Genomic DNA, 22,970 nt, shown 5'->3' with positions numbered 1-22,970 from the left:
CACTAACATCACACCCAGCAGGTCCAGGGCACCGTGCTTTGCCCATTCAACCTGTTACGGGGGGTGGGGGAGGGGGGCCTCGGTCCTTCTTGCTAACACAGTAAAGAATTACGGATCAGCAAGTCTGTTAGGGCACAAACAGGGTTTATTAGTGATACGTTCCCACTGTCGAGAACAGGCCGTTCCAAGGTTGCAGTGGTGGGGGAAGGGGGGGGTGGGAGGCACAGTTTCAGGGCAGGGCAGGGTAAGGACTGCAAGACCCCCAGGTCCTTTGTCCTACAGATTTCTATAGTTTGTGGGATGGGGGTGAAGAAGTTACAGATTGATTGACAGGTAAAGGTGGTGCCAGCTTTCCCCAGGGGAGGTGACTACCCAGACTTAGGTATGTGTGGGGTCTCTTAGCCCCAAGCCTTATCTTGCTCCAGACCCCATTTGTTCATCTTGTAAAACAGATGAATGACAAGAGGCAGTTCAAGTTGAGGTAGTTGCCCAAGGTTATTTACGGGCCCTTCCTGTAAGCACTAGGAACCCCTTGTAAAACAGATAGTGAGCAGAGACAGGCAATTAACCGAAGTTATGTATGGGTGTTTTCCTTGGGCACTGTGGACCCCCTCCCCCCTCCCAGGCCTTGGGATGACTACACAGTTTCAAAGGCTTTCTTTCCCAGAGTTCCGAACGATGTAAGGGCTCCCCTCCTCCGTGTTAGCATGGTGTCTCTGGTGATCTTATGCCACCGGGCTAGGAACTGCTGAGTCCGTGGGTGAGACGAGTCTCCCTTCTCCCTGCCTCGGTTTACCGTCGGTCCCACCTAACAAACCTGCCTCACACCCACCGCACTGGCCTGTCCCAGTTTCTAGTCTTCCTTTTCCCAATGCGACACTGCATCGCAGCGTTTTCAGACTGGCTGCCCTTAGCAGTGGGCATTTAGCATCAAGCGCTGCGGTTCTGCTGCTGGCCAGCGCATCCCTTCCCACGGACGCATTCCCCGACACGATGCACGCAGTCTGTTTATCCACGCAGCTCTGGGCACACGCGTGGGCGCGCGCTCTCTGCGCGGGCACGCACCCCGCGGCGATGGCACAGCAGCGCCCTCGGGCACGCGCGCACCTGTCCCCTCTGACCCACCGGCGCAATCGGGGGCTCAGGATGCGGACCATGGGACAACCCCGGATCGCGCGACGCCGCCGCCCACGCTCTTCCGCCCGGTTCCAACATGGCCACGAGGAGCCCTCAACCGCGCAGGCCCGGGCCCTCCGCAGTCTAGAATCCGCTTCCGCGCTCAAGCGCGCTCCTCAGCGAGGCCGCTCGGGGAAGCCGGCGGGCGGCGGGCGGCGGGGGCGGGGCCAGCGGCGAGGCCGCCCGAGTGACGACGACCTGCCGCGGGCCCGAGCCAGGGCGGACCGAAGTTTCGCGGGCCCGCCCGTGGCGGAGCCGTTACCGCGGCGCGCCGGAAGTCGCCGTAAGCCGGTGTCCTGGCCGCTCCTGCACAGAGCGAGCGCCCGTCCGGTCGGCGACGCCATGGAGCCCGGGGCAGCCGAGCTGTACGATCAGGCCCTGCTGGGCATCCTGCAGCACGTGGGCAACGTCCAGGACTTCCTGCGCGTGCTCTTCGGCTTCCTCTACCGCAAGACCGACTTCTACCGCCTGCTGCGCCACCCCTCCGACCGCATGGGCTTCCCGCCGGGGGCCGCGCAGGCGCTGGTGCTGCAGGTGACGCGCGCCGGGCCGTCGCACCCCGCTTCCCGGAGCCCCTTTCCCCGGAGCCCAGACCCGCGCGATCTCGACCCCGTCCCTCCCTGCACCCCTGGCCTCAGGTTCCCCCTGGCGCTTCCCCGGACCGCCCCCTGGCGCCGCGAGTGCGCAGAGACGCTGGTCACGCGGGATCAAGTTGCTACTCCGCGGGAACGGGGCTGGCCCTCGGCACCCCGGTGACTCCGGCAGCGCCTGGGTGTCAGAAGTGGCGCAGCTCCCGCTGCAGTGCTGGGGCTGCGGGTCGGGGTTGCAAATCGGACGTGCGCGGCCCCGAGTCCCGGGCAGGAGGTGGCAGGGAGGCGAGGGGTTGACGGGTGCTAACCCTTGCTTGCGATGTGATGTGCTTGGTCAGAGACGGTGCGTTTGAGTGTCTGTCTGGCTGTCTCAGGTTAAGTGGATTGTGTTTTGAGGTCCGGTCCGTGCTCATTCACCAAGCTGTCAGGGTGCCTTGAAAGGTGGCAGGTATTCCCACCCTCAGTGGATGTTTATGTCACGGCTTCCGTGTGACGCTTGTTACAGTCGAGATGATAAAACACCTCAGAACTGTGCAAGGCCCCTTACGGGACAGGGAAGGGAGTGGGTTTGGAAATGAGAGGTTTTGTGGGTGGTGGGGCTGCGGTGGGATTGCAAGCAGGTGCTCAGCCTAACGTTGAGCCTGCAGGAGTCTCGGAAGCTAGAAATGCTGGCAACACCTCCCTCCCACAGGCCCCCAGCACTTTACAGCTGGTGTCTGCTGGGAGAGACAGGTGTGCGGGGTTCAGCTGCCCAAGGCGATAGGGAGGGTGGGGTGGGGTCTCAGTGCTGGAGTTTAAGGCGGTTCCTCATCCTGTCACCTGAGCAACACCCCTGAAGGAGGGGTCCCAGCAGGCCCTTGTGGCAGTTTGATATTAAGGTGGCAAAAAGTCGGTGTGGTTTTTGCCGTAAAGTAAAAGACATGTTTTTCATTTTCACCAGTAGCTGTATTCATTTGGATATTTTGAGTGTGTCAACTATCTCCCATGTGGTATAACACTGAGCGTTCTCAACTTGATTGCTATCATCTTCAGCTGGTCTGCCCCACCGTGGAGCACCGTCCAGAGAGACATCTCCAGCAGGGAGCTCCACGAACCCCTTTTGACACGTTTGGTCGGTCACAGCACCTTCTCTGTGCACTGCACAGATTTTTTGTTTTTCAGTTGTGTTTTTATCTTTCTTGGAATATTAAAGCATAATGTGCTGAAAATGTTGCGTATTTTCTTCCATCTTCACTACTAAAATGGTTGCTCAAAAATTCACCAATTTTGATAAGCTTTTTTTAAGTGCACTTTGATATGACAGCTGTCACAATACAATCTAACAGAGTTGTTTCGAATGAAGTTACAGACCACTAAGTGGTACTGGAGCCATCGTTCGGCAAAAACTAAGTGAACTTTTTGGCTGACCCAATTACTTGTCCCTGTGAGTTAGTTGCAACCGAATTTTACGTGGCAGGTGAGGGTGGCAGTTCAGCAAGGTGAGATGGTCCCGCTAAACTCGCCATTTTTGTGGTTCCAGCTCTTTCTGTCCCCTGATTTATCCATTCGATAGCAGAGTGGGAACCCTGCACCTAGGGTGATTGGTGGCTTGCAGAACAGAGGAGAAGGGTGCAGCTCCTGACCACCCGGGACGTCCTAGTTACCTTGGAGGATGTCACTTTACTTAACCCTAACACACCCCGAAAGGTGGGCCGGTGCCCGTGTTTGACAGGCGAACCGACAGGTAACTCACTTGTCTGGTGTTGGCTCACAGCACCTACTGTGTTCCAGGCTGAGACTTGGTGACCCATTTAACGCAGCGGGCAGCAGGCAGAGGGGGGGCGGAGGAATCCGGTACCCTTGGGTTTCAGACCCGGGGGCTGGAGCGGCAGCACTGCGTTAGCTGCACCGCCCCAGAGCTCAGGGCAAGAGGCCCAGTCTCGGTGAGTTGGATTTGAGACCGCAGACAGCGGCCCCTCCCCGACCTCACACGACGGCCGGCGGGTCGCCAGAGCGGCCACGCGGTCGCTCTGGGAGGCGCACAGAGGCCGCGCCGCTGCCCTGTGTGTGGGAAAGTGACACGCTGTCTGTCCACGGCGCCTCGGTAACGAGCGGAAGGCGCGCAGCCAGGCGGAGGCACTTGGTGCCGCGCACACCCTGCTCTTTGCCCTTGACTCGGTGGCGGGAGACCCCTTCCCGTGGACGCTGCGCTCGCGGTGGGGGCTCGGGGTGTCTTCTGGACAAAGAGGGTTTGGGCGGGAGGGCTGGAACCCGGAAGCTCTCCGGAGGGGTTGGGGGCTGGAGTAAGACTCCGCCAGCCTTCCCCCGACTCTGAGGGCTCGCAGCCTGAGGCGCAGCTTGAAGGCCTCCCGGGGGAAGGCACCTTCCTCTCCGTGGCCTTCCCGTGCGCTCAGACAAGAGCCAGTGCGGCCTGGCACGCTGCTTGTTTCAGGTGGCAGTCCGCGTGTCCTGGCGTCTTTGACCAGCCTGCACGGGGCCGGGCCAGGAGAGCCCACTCCGTCTGTCCCTCCCTGAGCTCCCGGGCAGTCCTGGCGTGTCACTGTCTGGGAGGTCACGGCTGGCGTGCAGCTGCATGGGGCTGCGGTTCTAGAGCGAGGGAGAGGCCCGGTGTCAGGGTTCACCATGGCGCTTGGAGGGCCAGCTGGGCGTCAGGAGGACAGGCGGGCGGCCCCGGGCCAGGCGTTTGGGTCGGCACTGTGGTGTCCAAGGGTGTGAGGCTACGGCAGGCCGTCTGAAGTCAAGATGGGTCTGGTGTGTCTCCAGGTTTTGGGACTTGATTTTCCTCTGCCTGCATCTTTCAATGACTGTGGGGACCAGAGCTTTCAGTTCCCCAGGGTGCAGAGCAGGGAGCACAGAGCCGGGAGGCTATGGCGAGGCTGCACCCACCCGCAGGACGGTGCCCCCCAGACATGGGGTTCCTGAGGGAGGTGGGACATTCGTGGAAGGTCCGATTCCGGCCCCTCCTTCCAGGAGCCTCCTTTCAGCTTGCTCTCACCAGAAACTCGAGTGGCACCCCCTGCCCCCCGCCATGGCACAGTGGGTGTGTGCCGCAGGCTGGCCACTCCACTGTCACCCTTGGTTGGTCTGTCGGGTGGGCAGAGCTCTGGGCAGGGAGCCGTCAGTGGTGTCTGGTTCCTCCTGCACCTGGCAGGCAGGGCCTGGCGTGGGTCAGGCTGAATTCCACAGCTGCTGCTGCTGGGGGCAGGAAGGTCAGCTGGGTTCCGCCTGCCCTCTGCTGCCAGAGTCGCCGGTGCCTTCTCCTCACTCAGTCCTGGGACAGCGTGCGGTCCGCGTCGCCGACAGACGGGGCAGAAGGACGGAGGCCAGCGAGACCGTGGGCCGTGCCTCCTGAGACGGAGGGCTGGGCCCGTGCGAGCCTGGGCTGGTCGGGCGGTGCTTCTGCGGAGCTGGACTCCCCCGGCACCGGGCCCTCGCAGCAGCTCGGCCGAGTCCTTTGCGTCGCCGTCTGCCACGGGGACCTTGCTTCCGGGGGCCGCTCCTCTGCCTGCTGCTGGGTGCTGCTTCGTGCCTGTGGCTCACTGCTGCGTCGCTGTTTGATTTCAGGTGTTCCAGACCTTTGACCGCATGGCCCGTCAGGACGACGAGAAGAGGAGGAAGGAGCTGGAGGAGAAGATGAGGAGAGAGGCGGCGGCAGCGGCGGAGCAGGAGCTGGTCCCTGCCCCGGTGCAGGAGGTGGAGGTCAACTCCACCGCGGACGCGGCCGTGGACGGGCCTGCGGGGCCTCCTGGCCAGCCGGATGCTGCGCAGGGCGCCATGCAGGGGGCGGCCCTGGGCTCCCAGGAGGACGCTGAGCCACCCGGCTCCGACATGGGTGCTGCCCAGGCCTCGAGGGAACCCCCAGCTGCTCCCAAGTGAGACCCGCTTCTTTCTCGCTGGCACGTGGGTGGGTGCCGTGGGGGTGGCTCTCACTTGGTGACAGGGGCCGTCCAGCATTTACTGAGCTCCTAGTGTTTGCGGGATGCTTGGGAGGACATCGCTCACCCAGGTCGGAGGGTGGTGGCTTGAGCGGGGACAGACGCATCTGCGAGGATGGCCGGGCAGCACGGCCGTGTCGTGGAGGCTCAGGCAGCAGCTGTGGGCGTGCGAGGCCGTGTAACGCAGGAGGGGCGGGTCGTGCACCTGGGGCTCCAGTGGAGGAGGGGTGCAGTAGGGCCTGGGGTCTGCAGGGGGCTGGGCGCAGGGCAGGGATCCCAGGCAACCCCCTGCTTGAAGAAGCCCGCCCGATGGGCAGCTCCTGGGGCAGCTGCTGGCAGGAGGCTCCCAGCTGCACCTGTCCCAGAGCCGCCTGGTGGGCCCTCCTTGCTGAGCACATCACCCCGTCTCTTGAGGCTTGCTGGGCTTCTGAGGGACAGCGGGTGTGGCTGTCCCTGCGTGGGACCAGTCCCCGTGCCGGCCGTACCGCGTCTAGTCCTCACTAGTGCCGCAGCCAGAGCCCCCACCGGGTGGTGCCCGTGGGTCCCCGCCGCTGGGGGTTTCCCCGTCGCCTCCCCTCTCTGGGGTCCTGTCTGCAGACGCACTCCCACCTGCTGCAGCATTGCCCTCCCCCCCATTGCACAGCTTCCTGCAGGGGGCACTCCCTTGGGCTCCTGGGGCTTCGGTGTCCACCCTCGGGTCCCCCCTGCGTTGTCCTGTGTCTCTGACGGCTGTTTCTCGTCCCATCGGCTCTGTCGCCTCTGGGCTGGCTTCTGACGGCCGAGTTGTCTCCTGTTCTGGGCCACGTTTTCCTGCCCGCCACGCGCCTGGTCACTTTACGTGGGATGCCAGACGCTGTGAATGTCCGCGTGTGTCTGGGTTTCAGGTTTCCCTGCAAGGACTGTTGCGTTCCGTCCTTGCAGGCAGTTCGCCCACTCGCTCTCGTAGAAGCCGGCGGCCCAGCCTTGCAGGGAGAGGCGCGTCCGGGGCCCTTCCCTCCTCGGCCGGCTGTCCCTGCCTCTGAGGCAGGGCCTCGGTGGGTGCACCCGACGCTTCAGCTGCCTGAGTGGCCCCTACGGTCCGGGTGGTGGCAGCAGCATGGATGTGCCGTGCCCGTGGTGGGCCCCGGGGGCCGTGCAAGACTGCCTGTGTCCCCCCTTTCCAGGAGCCGTTCCCCGAAATAACCAGACACGAGAATGAAGACCGAATGCGTCCTTCCTTCCTTGCTCCCGTTTCATTTATTCCAGCATTACTCACACCAGCAAAACTTTGAAAGAATGCTGAATTTTCATCACGAGAATGGTGAAATGCATTTGTGTAACTTTTTGTTTCTGTCACTGATTTTTAGGAGGGGGAAAGAGGGAGAGAGGGAGAGAGAAACAGATCTGTTGTTCTACTTACTGACGCGCTCACCGGTTGGTTCTGGTCTGTGCCCTGACCGGGGATCAAACCCACAACCTCGGCTTGTGGGGGCGACGCGCTGACCAACGGAGCTGCCCCGCCAGGGCTGCCGAGCACAGCTTCATTGATAACAACAACGTGTAGATTTTTACACACAAACCCTGTGTGTAGCATTTGGGGGGTGAGTTAGGAGCTATTTGTGGGACACTTTAGTTTGAGCTACACCCCCCAGCTGCCAGCCCAGGGCGTGAAAAGTGCCCCGTGTTGTTCCTTGGAGCCCAGGGGGTCCTGGTCGCGAGGGGGCGCCTGAGGAAGTGCTCTTGCCCGACGGACCCCTGACCTGCACCCGGGGCTGCTGCAGGTGCTGCAGGTGCTGCAGGTGCTGCAGTGCGCCGCGCGGCCAGCAGGTGTCGCTGTCGCCGGCGCGGGGATGTGTCGGAAATCTAGGAAGGCTGGACCCCTCTAGCTTTGGCCTTTGAAAATCGACATGGAATTCTTTAAAAAAAGCAGAGGAAAGAAAAAAGAGGCACCGAGAGTGGGTCGTCGCCCGGGCGCTGGGCCTGGGTGAGGGAGGGTGCTGGGGCGCCGGGACAGGGCGGCATTTCCAGAGCCTTCGGAGAGACTGCACGGGTCCCGGGGACGGGGACGCTCTCGGTTGCCCTGGAGAAGCACCGCCCCTCGCGCCTCTCCCCGCGTGAAGACGGCGTGCACCGCGCAGAGTGTTTCAGGTCGAGTTCGATCACCGCGCTCACGCGCGCAGACGGACCACCGCACCTAACCCCGCACCGTCGCCTCCGCCCCGCTCCGTCCCTCGTGTCGCTCATCAGCGAGTCAGCGTCTGGGTTTCTCGACACGTCCGGCCTGAGAAACAGCGGGGCGGGTTGGCGTGATCCGCACTCGCGGCTGCGGCCGCGCAGGGCTGGTGGCGCACCGTCTGTCTAGTTCTCCTGCGAGGCCTCGGGGCGGATTTGCTCGGCAGGCGGGCAGGCGGGTGCGTGGCCTGGCCTTGCCGCCCGTGTTTTGCTGGCTGGTGCAGCGAGCTGGCTGGGCGCTCCGGGCAGGGTCCCGAGAGTGCGTAGTGGGCGGGAGCGCCCCCTCCAGGCACCGTGGCCCGTGTTCTGCGACACTTGGGTGCTCTGTACAGAGTTTCCACGTCCCGGCTGCCGCTGACCTTCGCCCGCTGGCTGTGCTCAGAATGCCATCGCCGTGTCCGCTGGGGCCTGACCGGCGGAGCGGGCGTCCCCACATTTTTCCTTCCTTCCACCCCGTCTGTGCCCAGTTGTCTCTTCGCCGGCCGTTCTCCAGTCTGGCCTGCATTTCCCCTCCCCCAGGCTTTTCTTGAAAACTAGCTTTCCTACCTGAAAGTCCGTTGGAATTTTCAATGGGAATACATCAAGTTTATGTTTTGAATGGGAATTAACACCTTTCCATCGAGCCTTTCCACCTGAGAACAGGGTACGTCTCGTCGCCCGAGGGCTGTGTGCCGCCCGGTGGAGTCCGGCGGTTCCGGTCGACGTGTCCTGCATCCCAGCTCCCTCTCCGGGGTCTGAGAGTCGCTCAGTCGATTTCCTTCCATTTCTAAGAGCATAGGCTACTTAGTACTTGTCGCATTTCAGTAACAACAATGTTTAGAAATAAACGGTACCTATGTTTAGCACTCAGAATCTTACCTGCAGCTGTGGTTTTCTCGGCCACAGCTTCGGCTGCAGGGCGTCCGAGAATTGGGAGCTGGGTGGTTGAGCCAGGAGGCAGTCGGTGCCCGGAGTTCCCGAGGTCTGCGTATTCTGTGCTCTTTGAAAAGACTTTCCACTGTTAGATAATCCAGGTCTACAGAGGAAGAAGTTACAGAAACAGTGCAAAGGGTCCTCAGACGCCCCACTGCCAGTGTCCCCAGGGTTAACCTGTGACCACAGGCTGCTGTGGCCCCTGGGCCATCAGAGCCCTTTCTCCCGGGGCGGGGGCGGGTGTGACCCCCGTGGTCGCCGCAGTAGGGCCGGCTCCTTGGCCTGGTCCCCCATGATCTCGGTGCTCTCGGGGACCTGACTTTTTTCTTGGCGGCCGGCCTGGTGTGTGATGTGCACGATGTTTCCTGTGGCCGAAGCATCGCGGCTTCCTCCGTGGTGAACTGCTGAGTGGCTGGGGGGGCGGTGCTCTGAGACCCTGTGAACACCTGGTTCCCACTGGCGGGGCCACCTGGGGCCGGCCCTGCCGCGGATGCTGCTCCTGCCCGTCCCTCCACGTCAAGGGGCCTTCTACTCGTCGAACCCTGGCCGCCTGACGCAGGGGGACTGGAGCGTCGCTTGTCGAGGGGGTTGCGGTGTCTGGTGTCAGCGGCAGGAGCACAGACTGGGGGGCTTCCGGCCCCCTCCCACTCCCTGTGCCCGCAGCACCCCAGGAGCGACCACGGGACCTGCTGCTGGCGAGACTGCCGCGTGTCGCTCGCCTCTCGAGGGGCAGCGTCGCCCCAGAGGGATAGCCTCTTGGAGGGGCCCCGGGGCCAGAGCCTGCGCACTGCAAGTGTGATGCAAGGGGGTGTCGTAGAGTGACGGTGGCACGGGGTCCCGCCAGCCCGCGTGGGGCTGGGGCTCTGCCGCCTCGGGGGCCCGGTGTCAGCTGGGCGAGTCCCCTGGCGGCCCGCCGAGCACCCTGGGGCAGGGCACGGTCCTCGGCCCGGGCCCGTGGCTTCTGCGTCACCTCACCGTGCCTGCTGCGTCAGGCCTTGCCCCTGCGGCCGAGTGCCGGGCGCCCCCGGGCCGGTCGTACTGGGGCGGAGTGTGGTTCTCTCCCGGCTCCTTGCTCAGTTCAGACGTCTTCTGGGGATTGAAATAGTTTTCTGGTTTTGGATGACTAGGAGTAAAAAACTCAGTTAGAGACCACGGACTCAGCATTCTTCAGTGGACTTATTTATGGAACAGGCGACCTACTTTTCGCTTGAAACGCGTGTCTCATTTTCCTGTGCTTGTGGAACGTCGGGACGCCTCCCCCCCCGAAACAACTGAGGTTCAAGGGAAAGTCTCGCTGCAGCGAAGTCCCGTTCTGCTTCGCCGGAAGAGCTTCCGGCTGGTGTCGGGGCGGGGGCGGTGCTCGCTCGTGTTGGCTGGCCACGGCCGGGGCCATCTCACGGCCCGCACGCACCGTTGCCGGCCGGGCCTCCCGAACGTTTATGAGAGGGGCCTCGCCGCATGAGTTTTAGGTGTAGGGTCATCTGGTGTGTCCACTGTGCTGCAAAGTTCACTTCACAGCGTTAAGAGGGAGTATCCGCTGTGCACTCTCACAAGCATCTTTTGTTGACGGAGCCTTCCTGACGGGGGCACACGGTCTCCCGGCGGAGCCGGGCCGGCTGTGTCTCCTCTTGTCCTCGGACAGGCCGCTGGCACGACCGGTCGGGGAAGGAGACCGCACGGGACACCAGGGTGACCTCCAGAAGTGGAGGTTAAAGAATCGGGAGCCGCTGTTCTTGGCAGAGGCGACGCCCCCAGCACCCCCACCCCAGATCTCGGGGCGGGAGGAGCTGGGAGGACAGGGGCCACGGGGCTGCAGTGACAGTCCAGCGTCTTGGGGGGAGCATGCGGAGAACCCGCACCCCAGAGGAGGTGTTTGTAAGCTAAAGCCAGCGGGGCTGCAGGCAGGGGCGGCAGCAGGGATTTCTTGGAAGCGGGTCGCTGTGGGCGGCAGACGGGGACGCACGGGGCCGTGACAGGACACACGGGGCCGGGGCGCCGTGCCGCGTGCGTCTCAGTGGCCGCTGCGGAGAGCCCGCTGCGCTGCTGGGTGCGAGCGGGAGGGGCGTCCTCGGAAGCTGCTGCTTGTCTCTGGGGCGGGGCGCTGCTCCGTGTGTGGGGGGACAAGTCGGGGTCCAGAACCCACAGAGCCTCCCCCAGCCGCCCCGCGACGACCCTGCTTCCTGGCGCTCTCCCTGCGCCCGACCGTGTTTCGGGTCGAGAAGCCACAGGAGCCGCGGCGCCACCCACCCCTCGGCTGTGACTGGCGCCCTGTGTGCAGACTCAGGGCCCCGCTGGCCTCCTGTGGCCCGGGCAGCGCTTCCCGACTCGCCCCCCGCAGCCGCTGCCTCGTCTGAGCCTCTCGCCCCCCCACGACACTTTCTCTGCTCCTTTCCGTCCTGCGCCGTGTACTTGTGCAGAGACTGGGAACCCTGTCTGCGGGGATCCCCGGACTCCGGACACGGCTGGTGGCGTGTTCGTGGTTTTGGGGTGCAGGTGCTGCTCCCTGCAGTCAGCGGGCAGACTGGGGCGGGCTGGGTCCGAGGCCCCTCGGGGGCATCTGCCAACCCTCCCACCCCGAGGCCCGTGCCCAGAGGCGCCTGCCCAGACTCGGGCTCCGTGTGGCTGGTGCTGCTGGCCCTGTCCCCCGGCAGCTGCTCCCTGCAGTGCAGGGACATGGCTCCGGAGACGCCGGTGCCCGCAGAACCAGCTTGTTTGCGGACGCCCAGGTCGAGCGGTGCTGCGCCCAGCACAGGAGGCGGTGGGGTTGGTTTCACGGCCTCACGGCCGTGAAGACGCCACGTTCCCGCCCACCAGGCGCAGTGTTCTCCCTGCCGCGCGCACTTGCCGGCCTGGGCCCGGACCTTCCTCGTGGTGCGCGGTGCCCTCGCGCTGGGGTCCGGGCGGCGCTGGTCGCCAGGCCTGGTCCCGTGGGGGCAGCGGCCGACACCAGCCCGAGGCGCCAGGTGTCGGCGCAGGGACCGACGTCGGATTTAGGAAAGGAGACGCCGGAGTGGGCAGCGCCCGCGCGTGCGCACGGCGAGGGCAGCGTGGGCTGAGGGCCACCCCCTGACCGTGGTTCTCCCTCAGGAGGCAGGAGCAGTTCCAGAGGAACCCCGACAGCTACAACGGGGCGGTGCGCGAGAACTACACCTGGTCCCAGGACTACGCCGACCTGGAGCTCAAGGTGCCGGTGCCCGCGCATGTGCTGAAGGGCCGGCAGGTAAGCGGGGCTCTCCCGGGCCAGGGCTGGGGCCCGGGCTGTGGGCTGGTCTGAACCCTCCGCCCTCAGACGCCCGTACCCACCCGCCTCCCCCGCCAGACGTCCTGGGAGCTTCCTGTTGGACGTGCGGTGCCCTCACGCCCCGCAGAAGACGCGAGGGGCGAGGCTGCTGTGGCGCCGGTGGGAGAGCGGGCACCGGGGCAGAGCAGCCCGAGTGCCGGAGGGGCTGGCCTGAGGGAGGCCCCGGTTCGCCCAGCCTGACCCGGCGGCAGGCAGCCGCGTGCTCAGCCCGGCTCCGAGCGCCACCGCGACACCCTCGCGTGGCCTGCAGAACTGGCTGCTGCTGCTCGCAGCGCTCAGCGCGGGGCCTCCCCGGCGGTCTCAGCCTTCGCAGGTCCCGCAGAGGGCGAGACGCCGCCGCCTGTCACCGAGGAGGCCCCCAGGCCTAGCTGTCCCTGCGGACTCAGACTTGTCCTGGGCAGTGCGCTTCCCAAACGAGGTCCGGCCGGGGCGGCTGGCTCCCTCCGGGGTCTGCTTCCGAGGTGCGCGGCCCCTCCCCCTGCAGCGGCCCCGGCGGCTGCGGGACGCAGGCCCGAGCGCGGGGGACACAGGCGGAGCCGCATGGGGGCCTCCGGGACGACTGCCATGCGCAGTGGCGCCAGCTCCTGCTGCTCCGGTGCCTGGGTGGCCGCAGCCCTCCCTCCTGTCCTGGCGCCTCACCGCAGGCCCCTGGCCGGCCCCGCGCACGGTGTCTCAGTCCGGGCAGCCGGCGCTCCTGGTGCCCCAGGGGCGGCCGGGCCCGCGTGTCCGTGCCGCCCACTGACCTGACTGACGCGCTGCTCCGCTGCTCGGGGAGCTCTCCCCCACCGGTGGTCTTCCCACGGCATCGTCCTCGCAGCGCGCCCTGCTTTGGGGAGCCGTGGTCTCTACTCCTCCGTGACATAAGTTTTCGTCGGGCCTCGCTTAAAACTCGGGTGAATTTATTTTCGGCTCTTGGCTTTTGCTGATCTAAGGGTTTTCCTGAGCTGCCACTGTTCTCTTGGACCGGCTCCTTTGCCGCTGTCCCCTGAGGGACCTGTCACAGTGAGCTGTCACCGGTGTTTATTTTTGGTTTTGTCCCCGCACCTACCAGGTGCGGCGCACTGGTGGCGGGGATGCAGCAGCTCGGGGGTGGGTGCGGCTGCGGCTGGGAGCCGGACCTCAGCGCCTGGCCCCCGTGGTCCCCGCGGGTCCCTGTCGGGAGGGGCCTGCCTCTCGGGTGCAGTGGGGACGGACGGACGAGGGCCGTGCAGGCAGACTGCCTTTCACCGTCGTGCTGGGAAACCCGGAGAAGAACTCGGAGCGAGGCTGTGGCGTTCAGCCCTTGCTTCGTCCGCTCCGCTCTCTTGCCTCAGTGTAGCCACGGCCACTGCAGCGGCCACCGCAGCGCCTGCTGGCCCGGCTACAGACCCACGGGTTCTGGGCTCTTAGTGTGTCCCTGCGGGAAGACCCTCCGCGGAGGGTTTCGGCCACGCCTCCCACCTCCTGGGGGAGGGGCCCTGAGGCCTGGCCCCGCCCCCCCCTGCTTGGAGACTGGTTGACTCTGCAGGGTGGGCGGTTCCTGTCCTCCTCCGGTTCCGCCACGGGGACACGTGGGTAGTCCTTGCTGACAGGCGAGGCCCTGCTGCCCGCCCTCGGTGCCCACAGAAGCTTCGGGAATAGCACCCCGGCCTCAGGGCATGCCCTGCACGCGGACGAGGCTGCCGGGGGCACCTAGGGACGTGTAGGGAGACCTTGTTACAGGAAGTCTGTGACGGGAAAGGACTGCCAGGCTGCGCTTTTCCGCGTGGAAGCCTTTCTGGACACCAGACAGCCCGCTCCGGGGCACAGAAAGTCTGCAACGCAGGTGCTCACTTCTCTGCCTCTGCCTCCCGCGTGGACCTGCCGCGCCCAACCTCGGGCGTCACGGCGAGGTCCCGGGGCGCAGGCCTTACCGTGCGCCTGCCGTCAGCTGCGACTAGGCCATCACGCCCCGCTCCCGCCCGTGGCCCCAGACCCGTGGCCCCGCGGAAAGGGCTTTCCTCGGTCTGGCGGAAAACGGGGGCCGCCTGGACTGTCCCACCGCTCAGGGGACCACAGCTGTTTGGGGCGAAGCTTCCAGAGCTCCGTGTCACGCGCGCCCTCTGGTGGCCGCCAGGCTGCCCCAGGCCTGGGGCTCCGAGGGGCGGATGGACCGGCCCGGGCGGGTCCAGTGTCGGGCCCACTGCTCTGGCCCAGGTTCCCGCGTGGACGCTCCCTGCGTTTCTGCAGGCCTGGGGCGAGTTTCCACGTTCAGGGAAAGTGGGCGGCCGGCCGTTCTGCAGGGTGCTGCTGCCCTTCCCGGGTCCTCCCTCCGCCACCCGCACTGATACCTCTGGGTCAGGCATTTCTGGCTCAGCTGGTGGTTTCCCTGGAGTTTCTTGATGCCTTTCTTCTTCTCTTGTCAAAAAGAACCCCGGAGCCACCTAGACCCCCCGCCCCCCCCCCCCCCCCCCAGCAGTGCTGTGGTGTCTGGCAGTCGCCGTCTCCCCGAAGATCCTTCCGGAAAGCCCCCCCCCCGCCCGGCTGCACCACGCACCTGCGCGTCTGTGGCGGTGCCGGACCTGGAGCACTGCGGTGCGGTGGACCCGCGGCGGGGCGTGGCTGCGGGCGTGCTGCGTGGCGGGGGTGTCTGTGCTGGGAAGTGACCGCCACGCTGCCAGTGGCAGTTTTTCTCTCGCGACCAGAGCGTTGCGGGTCTCTCAGCAGCCTTTGCTCACACAGCGCAGCGTGGGCAGCTCTGGGCTCCGCCCGGGCGCCCGAGCCGGGGCGTGCTTCCCTCCTGCCCAGGACCCCGCTCTGGGCCAGCGTCCATCCTCGGGGCTTCCTCGGAGTGGCCCGTGGCGAGCACAGGGTGCCGGGCATGTCAGCGTGTGCTGGCTGTGACCTGCCCCTGGCTTCCTAGCGGGGGGGCGCATGGAGGCTCCAGGGAGAACGCCCCCCCGCCCCCGGGGCTGGAGGCTTCGCTCCTTATCTTCTTGCGCCAGGCACCGGGCCGCGCAGCCTGGCTCGTCCCCCTCCTCCCGGAGCTGTCGGGGCCTCCTCCTCAGACGTCGGCTGGGGGCCGGGGTGGCACGAGTCTGTGCGGTTCGCTTCCGTCCGCTCCGCGCGGCGCTCCGCGGCCTGCCGCCCCAGGCGCGTCTCCGCTGCGCTCCGGGGGCTGTCTGTCCCGTCCCGGCGCTGGCCCTGTCTCCACCCCAGTCTCCGACTTAGTCTCCCCAGCTCTCTGTTGGAACTTTTATTTTAGCCACAGCATTTTGATTCATAAAAAAATGCTCTTTTTTTGTCTAATTCTATTTTCATGTTTTATCCTGGCTGGGTGGAAGCAGCGTGTTCTCAGACCTCGCGGGAGACATAAATAGGAGGCGTTTCGGAGAACCCTCTTCCTAATTAGCTCGGCGGTTGTCCGCTCCGCACCTGAGTCTGTCTGCACAGCGCCGGCTCCTCAGTCGGGTCCCTCGGCTCCCGCGGGGTTCCCGCCCTCCTCTGGGGGCGGCCGGCGTCTCTTCCCGCCCGCGGTCCTCCGGCCCCCACGCCCGCTGGCCGCTGGTGGAGGTCTGGGCGGCGGCGGCCCCCCCGCGCGGCTGGCCCACCCCTGTCCTCACCCTCTCCCTGGGGCCCAGCTCCCACTGCCCCCCCCCCCGACCCAGCTGCAGCTCGCTCTGTGGTCCCCGCCAGCCTTGGGGGCCGGTCTGGCCCACACTTTGAAACGCGTCCCCTCTCCCCACGCAGGTGTCGGTGGCCCTCAGCAGCAGCTCCATCCGGGTGGCCGTGCTGGAAGGCCAAGGGGAGAGGGTCCTCATGGAGGGGAAGTTCACGCACAAGGTCAACACGGAGAGCTCCCTGTGGAGCCTGGAGCCCGGCAAGTGCGTGCTGGTGAGTGCGGGGCGGCGCCCCAGTCCCCGCCCGGCCCCGGGAGCTGCGGGGTCTGTGTGGCCCCGATTCGGCCCCTCAGTGGGGGCGTGTGGGGTCACACACCTGGATGACCCGAGGCTGTGAGCACGTCGCTTTGATGTGCAGAGACCTGGGCGGGCGTCAGGGTGGTCGGTGACAAGGGGTGGCGCCCACTCCCTCGGCCCCTGGCCGTGGAGGGTGTTGGTGCCGCCCAGGTGGCCAGGCCTGGTTGGGTCCTCGCTGGCGCCAGGCAGGGCCCCCGCCAGGGCCCCCGCCGGCCTCGGTTGGGTGGTCCCAAGCACCTTACTCAGCGCCAGGTCCCGGGTGAGTCGGGGGGAAGAGGACCCCAAGTGTCTGCCCCAGACCCCGGGACCAGTGGGGGGGCTCTGGGGACAGGGTGTTTGCAGATGTGGTCAGGGCCCGGAGATGGAGAGGTCACCCTGGGTCGCCAGTGACGGGTGTCCTCGGGGGGAGGGGGGAGGAGACGCGGACACGGGAGGAGTGAGGTGGTGTTGGAGCAGGGAGAGGGCGCGGGGCCGCACTCCCGTCCCCGGGAACCTCGGAGGCCGCCGGAGGGACGTCGTCTGGAGCCCTGTACGCCCCGGGGCTCTGCAGCGGCGGCTCCGGGACGCAGGGCCTGTGGGGACAGGGCGGTGGCAGCTCCGGGGAGCCTGTGCCCTCCTGGCACCCGACTGAGGCCGCCCGCCCCCCAGGCGCCCGCCCCCAGAGCCCAGGACCTGCCCCAGCCCGCCAGGTGGGGGCGGCAGCTAAAACCGATGACAGTTCCTGCCTCCCGCCTCCCACACGGGGAATGCTAACGAGGCTGCTGGGCTCCCGGGCGCCTGCTGGGTCCTGGAGCTGCCCGGGCTGCGCTCTCCTGGGGCCCCGAGTTGGCGTCCTGGGGCCCCTCCATGGGGGCCGCCGGCCTCCCTGCCCTGGGTGCTATGGGATGCCTGGCCTGGCCCGAGCCGTGCCCCCGGGCGGCGCCGTGGGGCCGGGTGGGGGTGCTTCCCCTGACTGCTGGGTGAGTCGTGTGTGGCGGTCAGGGAGCTGGAGGGGTCTGGGCAGGGGCCAGCGGCTCAGGGTGCTGGGCGTGGGGGGAAGACCACGTGGGGTCGGTGCTGGGCCCCGGGGTCCCAGCGGGCAGGAGCAGGAACGGTTACCATGGGGTGCGGGTGGCCCATGGGGACGCCGTGACGGGTGGGGACCTGGCATGGGTGCGGGGTGGCCGGAGCTCACGGGAGCGTGCTCTCAGGCCAGAGCAGGCCGGGTCCTGGGGCCCAGGGCACGTGGGCGGTGACCCAGCGGAGCCCTCGGGGAGGGTCTGGGGGCGGGGACCCCGAGGCGGCCGGGCGCAGCCCCCAGGCCTGCCCCCGCTGAGCCGCCGCCCCCGGCAGGTGAGCCTGAGCAAGGCGGGCGAGTACTGGTGGAGCGCGGTTCTGGAGGGCGAGGAGCAGATCGACATCGAGCAGATCAACAAGGAGCGCTCCATGGCCACGGTGGACGAGGAGGAGCACGCCGTGCTGGACAGGCTCACCTTCGACTACCGCCAGAAGCTGCAGGGGAAGCCGCAGAGCCACGAGCTGGTACGGCGGCGCGGCCAGGCGTGGGGTGGGCGGGGCGAGTGGGGTGGCGGGGGGCCTCACCGGGGCGGGGCAGGGCCATGGCCCGGGTCCTGACGGCCGCAGCTCCAGTCTGGTCCGCTGGTCAGCGCTCGGACACAGAGCTCAGGTGGCAGGGCCGAGGCACGGCCACCACGCACACAGACCCGGTCATTCATAGCTCGCGTGTCCCAGCTCCACACGAGCGGGGCCGGTGGCAGGAGGTCCTCCCAGCCCCTTCTTAGTCACCCGGGGGTGGGGGGCAGGGGGGCACGCCTGCCTGGCCGGAGGCTGTGGGGAGGCAGCAGGGGTCAGCGCAGAGCCGGGGGCCGAGGAGAGGGTGAGCTAGACGGGCACGGTCGTCCCCCGTCCATGGGGACCAGGTCCGGGATCCCGAGTGGGCGCCTGGGCCCACGGGCAGTGCCGAGCCTCGGTGCTGCCTTCTGCCCCACGGCCCCTCCCCCCGGGGTGCAGCCCTGCCCCTGCGCGCCAGCCTCACCACCCTTGCCCTTGGGCATCAGGGGGGACTGTGGGGGCGACCTGGATGAGAGCACGGTGGCACCGTCCCCGTCGGTCTGATGCCCAAGATGGCCACTAAAGCCACTGACACGCAGCGACGCCTGCAGGTGCAGGACGGGGGCGCAGTCCTGTGCTGACAGGCAGGAGCCGGGGGTCTCGGGGTCTCCTTGCGCTCCTCAGAGCAGCCCAGTCTCAGGCGCACGGGCTGTGTACCCGAGGAATGGCTCGCTCACGTTTTCAGACCACGGGCGGCCACGGGCGGCCGACCACGGGTTGTGGGGTCGTGGGTCACGGACGTCTGCACGTCTCCCTCCTGCTCCGATGACCCCGAGTGGGTCTGGGGGAGGGTCGGTTGTCCCAGGCCCGAGTAGCTGCCTCTGACTCAGGCCCCACCCCTAGTGCGGTTCACGGAGTCCTTGGGGCCCTGACCGCTGCAGGGAGTGCCTGCCCCCCCCCCCCCCCCCCCGGCTGTGGCCTGTTGGTGTGTCTGTCCCTCTGTCCGCTGCGCCCTTACCTCGCACGGGTGGGGCAGGGCGGGGGGGGGGCTGCCCGGTCAGACTCCGCAGCCTCCGAAGACCCACGAGTTCACAGGCGGCTCAGCAGCAGGGGTGGGGCTGCTCCCGACCCGGTCTGGCCTCTGGCCTCCCTCCGAGGGTCTGGCTCTGACCTGCCGAGGCTGCCCGTCAGGGAGGGTCTGGATGGTGGCCCCCAGCTCCCGATACCAAGCTCGCCCCTCTGTCTGGGGCAGCGGCTCTCACCAGGCTCCCCAGGGCCCCAGGAGGTGGGGCCGCCCGAGTGCCAGCCCCGTGGCGTAGGCCTCGTGCCGCTGTTGGGGTGCTGCCATCCCCACGCGGAGGGGGGCAGACCCTGAGTCGTGAGGCCACAGCAGCAGCAGCAGCAGCAGCAGGAGCAGCAGGGTCCCCGATGACGGGCCACGCGCTGACCTGAGGGGACAGCAGGAGCCCGGGGCTGGCCGTGCACGAGGCAGAACCCAGGTGACCCCTTGCTTGGCCAGCCTGCTCCCGGGTGGCCAGGCTCTGCAGCCCAGGATCCCTTGCTGGAGCGGCACAGGGTGGGCGTCTCAGGGCCGTGGTGACTCAGGCGGGGTGCAGAGCCCCTGGGAGGCCCAGGAGGGTGGCAGGAGCTGGAGGAACGAGGGTGCAGGGGACAGATGCCTCCCTGACCCCCGCTGGCAGGGAGTTGCCGTGGGTGGGGCTGGTCTGTCCCCGAGGTGGCCCCACCCCTGCCCCCCCCCCCCCCATTGCGTCTGTGCTGTCCCGTGGCCCTGACGCCTCTTCGTTTCCTGTGGTCACAAGCGAGGGGGGTGGCCTCAGTCCCCTGTGTTCATGGGGAGACGCCTCCCTCTCAGGCACAGCATCCCCAGTCCCCCCAGCCCAGGCCCCACGGCCTGGCCTGCTGCTGCCTGGACACGGGGCCTCCTGGACGGGCCGAGTCACAGCCCAGGTCACCCCAGATTCTCTGAGGGTGCACTTCTTGATGCCACCAGCCGCCTCCCTCAGAAGAGGGAGCAGGGACCCCCTGCATCTCGGCCTGCCCCCAGCCGACAGCCTTTGGCCCCCCGGCGCTGGCACAGGCTGCAGGAGGACAGCCGTGCTCCACGGGCGACCCCAGGGCGGGGCCACGTGTGGGGAGCACGGCCCCGTGGAGGGTGCAGCCGCCCCGCGGGTCCTCCGGAGGCGACCGACGGCAGAGTGGGCCCGGGGGTGCGCGCGGGGGCCGGAGGCCAGGCTGACCCCTGTCTGTTTTCTGTTGTAGAAAGTCCACGAGATGCTGAAGAAGGGGTGGGACGCCGAAGGCTCCCCCTTCCGCGGCCAGAGGTTCGACCCGGCCATGTTCAACATCTCCCCGGGGGCCGTGCAGTTCTAGGGCCCAGGAGAGGGGGCCTCGCGGCCCCCGGCCCCACCCCGCCCGGCCCCCCAAGACTGTTCCAGAGCGGGGCGGGGCTGCGCCGAGGGGGGCTGGCCAGCGGGGACTTCCCCACGGGCAGCGCCGGCCCTGCGGGCCCCTGCTGCCCCCGCGCTCGCCACTGACCTGTAGATCTGCTTGTTCTCGTGCTGGGGGGGGGGACGTGTGGGGCGGGCCGAGCGGTTTGGGGAGCAGCCTCCCTCGCCGGGCACAGCCCCCCCGAGTCCCGCCCACCCGCTCGCTCGCTCGCTCGCTCGTGTGTGACTGCTGCCTGGGGCTGGGACTGCAGACCCGCTGTCGGTCCCGGTTCTGGGAGGAAGCCCTGTGGCCGCCCGCATGGCAGGACCTCTGACCTCTGACCTCTGACCGGGCCGCCCCGGCGCGCTCTTCTGATGGGACGTCGTTCTTGCCCACGTGAGCCATGCCGGCGCCCTCCGGACCGAGCCCGCCTCCGGAACGCGGCCCCACAGACTGGCACCAGGGGACGGGGGCCTGTCGGGAGGTGGTCCTTCCAGAGACTTCCGCCTCAGTGGTGTGCGTGCGTGGGAGCCGGTTCGTCACTGTCACTTCTGCTCGAAGAGTGTCCCCCTGGGGCCTGGGGGCCGTCATGGGGGGGGGACACGGATGCTGGCTGGGGGGCACGCCCCTGGGGCTCAGAGCCCTGACTGCGCCCGGCCCCGTGGCTGGGCCGGGGCGGCCGAGACCCCGCCGCAGGCCTCCGGGTCTCTGTCGCTGGCGAGACAGCTGTTCTCCATGTGTCCGTCCCCGTGTCCCTCGTCCCTCCCCTGCGCCCCCCCCCCCCAGCTGGGGGTCTCTCGGAGTGAGCCGTCGGGGTGTGGCGCCTGTGTCTCAGTGGCTGGGGAGGCTGGAGCCCAGCACTCTGGCCGCCGTCTTCCTTTGGCCGGATTTTACTTTGGTGCCGTGACACTTCCCGCCCCCGCAGGCTGCAACGGCGTCTGCAGGGTGCCGGTCCCCCGCGGCTGATGGCAGCAGGTCGTCTGGTGGGGGCCTCTGCCCCTCGCCGCCCCGGACCTGCCGCTCCTGCCTGTTTTCTCTCTGCAGACTCGGCTGCAGCGGACGGGCCGCAGAGCCCCCGGCGCGGCCCGAGGACGGGGAGCCGCCGCCCACAGCGCGGGGCCGCAATAAACCTGTGTTTGAGCACCCGGCGTCCGTGTGACTTCGCTGTCCACACCGGTCTCCCTGCGCCCGCCCCCGAGCGCCAGCGGCCCACCCAGGGGCCTGGCCAGCCCCCCACCCGGCGTAGTAGTGTGGGCCGTGCCCTTCCCTCCTCAGCCCGGGGGTTGCAGGCTCTCCCGCCCCTCCCGGGGGCCGCGCTCCGCGGGCACAGCCCGGCGGGCACTCCTCCGTCTGCACCTGGCGAGCAACTGAAGATACTCCCGGGGCGGGGGGGCCCCCGCAGTGTGTGTGTGTGGGGGGGGCAGCCCCCAGGAGTGCCCCTCGGGACACGTGCCCGGGCCTGAGAAGACTGGGCTGCCCGGGGCCAGGCCCGCCTGGGGCACTGCCCGCTGGGGGCAGGGGCCGTGGGGCAGAGCCCGCCCGGCCCCGGACAGCGGCCCTCATGGGATGCGGGTGGTCCCTGAGCACCCGGCCGGCGCCCCCGCAGCAGCAGCACGGGTGTGGCCCCGGCCCGTGCCGGTGGGGTCCCTGCACCCTGTCGGGCTGGGCCCCTCCCTGGGCTGGGCTGCGCTGCGCTCTCCTTCCTGGGTTTTGTCCGTGTGACCGGGGCCCGGATACACCGGCTGGCCGTCAGGGGCAGACGGCTCCGAGCCCTGCCTGGCCGGGTCCAGCAGCTGCCTATGGGGTGGGGGCTGTTGGGGGAGGCTGGGTCCTCAGCCGGTCCTGCTGGTGCTGCTGGGGGGCTGGCGGAGGGGACCTGTACCTCATGGGACGGGGTGCTCCGGAAGCCACCCAGGTCGTGACCTTCTGGACGCAGCAGTGTCCCCTGGTTGCCCTGGACTCTGGAAGACCGCCGAGTTGTAGCGTGGGAAGCTGGGAGACACCCCACCTCTGCCCGGAGACAGGAGTGCCTGGTCTATGGGGGTGCCCCTCAGTGGGGTCATAGAGGTTCTGGGGTAATAGGCTGGGGGGCTGTAGAGCAGGGGTCAGGCTCCAGGTGGGCAGCTGCCCGCAGCCCAGGAGAAGGCCGTCCTCCCACGGAGGGGAGTCACCCAGCCCCACAGCTCCGTGCCCAGGTCCTGGGAATTCTGGTGAAGGCCCCCTCTGTGTAGCTGGGGGTGTGGCCTGGGCCCCTGACGCCCATGGGCGGGTTCACATGACTCCCATGGCAATGGCCCTGCAGGCCCCCTCAAGGAGCCAGACCGAGTCGGATCGGCAGCCCTTGGCCCCGGACCCCACCCACATCCGGGACCCTCCCAGAGGCAGCCACTGGAGACCCTGCCGCACGTCAGCCGGGCCCTCCTGCAGGGGCCCCACCCCCGGAGGACCCTGGGCCAGCCCCTCCCCCGCCCCCCTTAGCAGGAGGGTGACTTGGCATCAGGGCCCTGGGGGGCTCACACCCCTTACAGCTGTTTATTGTGGCAACACACACACAGAAGGTGTCACCCTGCCCTGGCTGGGCGGCTGCGAGGGTCGGCGGCGTCCCCACATGCCTAGGCCATAGGTCCGGTCCCAGGTTGGGGCGCCTGAGAGAGTCAGCCAGCGCCCCGTCAGTGAGCGGGCGACAAGCCCACGTCGCTCTCCCGCTCCCCTCTTTGTGCCTCCAGCACAGCTGCCTTTAGGAGCAGCTGACCGCCCTGATCTCTCGGCTGCGTGACACCGTGGGCCTCCGTGTCCCCACATCTGCCCACAGAGCAGGTCCAGACCCCCGGAGCGAGACTCGTACCCGTTAGATGAAGTTGGGTGCTTTGCCTTGAAGGTGCTCTGCAGCACCAGGGGTCCGGGCTGGGGT

General features: G+C 67.6%; 1 protein-coding gene across 2 annotated transcripts; it reads left to right on the top strand.

Annotated features, from left to right (window-relative positions):
* The first annotated feature begins 1,367 nt into the window (after positions 1-1,367).
* Positions 1,368-22,498, top strand: NUDCD3 (NudC domain containing 3). Of its 2 annotated transcripts, XM_036010350.1 has the most exons (7): positions 1,368-1,710; positions 5,331-5,638; positions 11,912-12,044; positions 15,834-15,977; positions 17,393-17,581; positions 19,892-20,023; positions 22,470-22,498. In XM_036010350.1, the coding sequence occupies exons 1-6, from the start codon at positions 1,519-1,521 to the stop codon at positions 20,000-20,002; spliced, it is 1,077 nt and encodes a 358-aa protein (XP_035866243.1). In that variant the 5' UTR covers positions 1,368-1,518; the 3' UTR covers positions 20,003-20,023; positions 22,470-22,498. The 2 variants fall into 2 exon arrangements, with proteins under 2 accessions (XP_035866243.1, XP_028359973.1); XM_028504172.2 differs by lacking the exon at positions 22,470-22,498 and having other exon boundaries at positions 19,892-21,208.
* Positions 22,499-22,970: the final 472 nt, after the last annotated feature.

The sequence above is a fragment of the Phyllostomus discolor genome, chromosome 10 (assembly GCF_004126475.2).
Source record: "Phyllostomus discolor isolate MPI-MPIP mPhyDis1 chromosome 10, mPhyDis1.pri.v3, whole genome shotgun sequence".
NCBI classification, from domain to species: domain Eukaryota; kingdom Metazoa; phylum Chordata; class Mammalia; order Chiroptera; family Phyllostomidae; genus Phyllostomus; species Phyllostomus discolor.
This window is presented reverse-complemented; position numbering and strand designations above follow the sequence as displayed.

Bases quoted from the DNA above. Each gene is read 5' to 3' on its own strand.
- NUDCD3 (XM_036010350.1), top strand. From the start codon at position 1,519: ATGGAGCCCGGGGCAGCCGAGCTGTACGATCAGGCCCTGCTGGGCATC. The intron at 1,711-5,330 runs GTGACGCGCGCC...GTTTGATTTCAG, and splicing joins CGCAGGCGCTGGTGCTGCAG to GTGTTCCAGACCTTTGACCG. The intron at 15,978-17,392 runs GTGAGTGCGGGG...CGCCCCCGGCAG, and splicing joins AGCCCGGCAAGTGCGTGCTG to GTGAGCCTGAGCAAGGCGGG.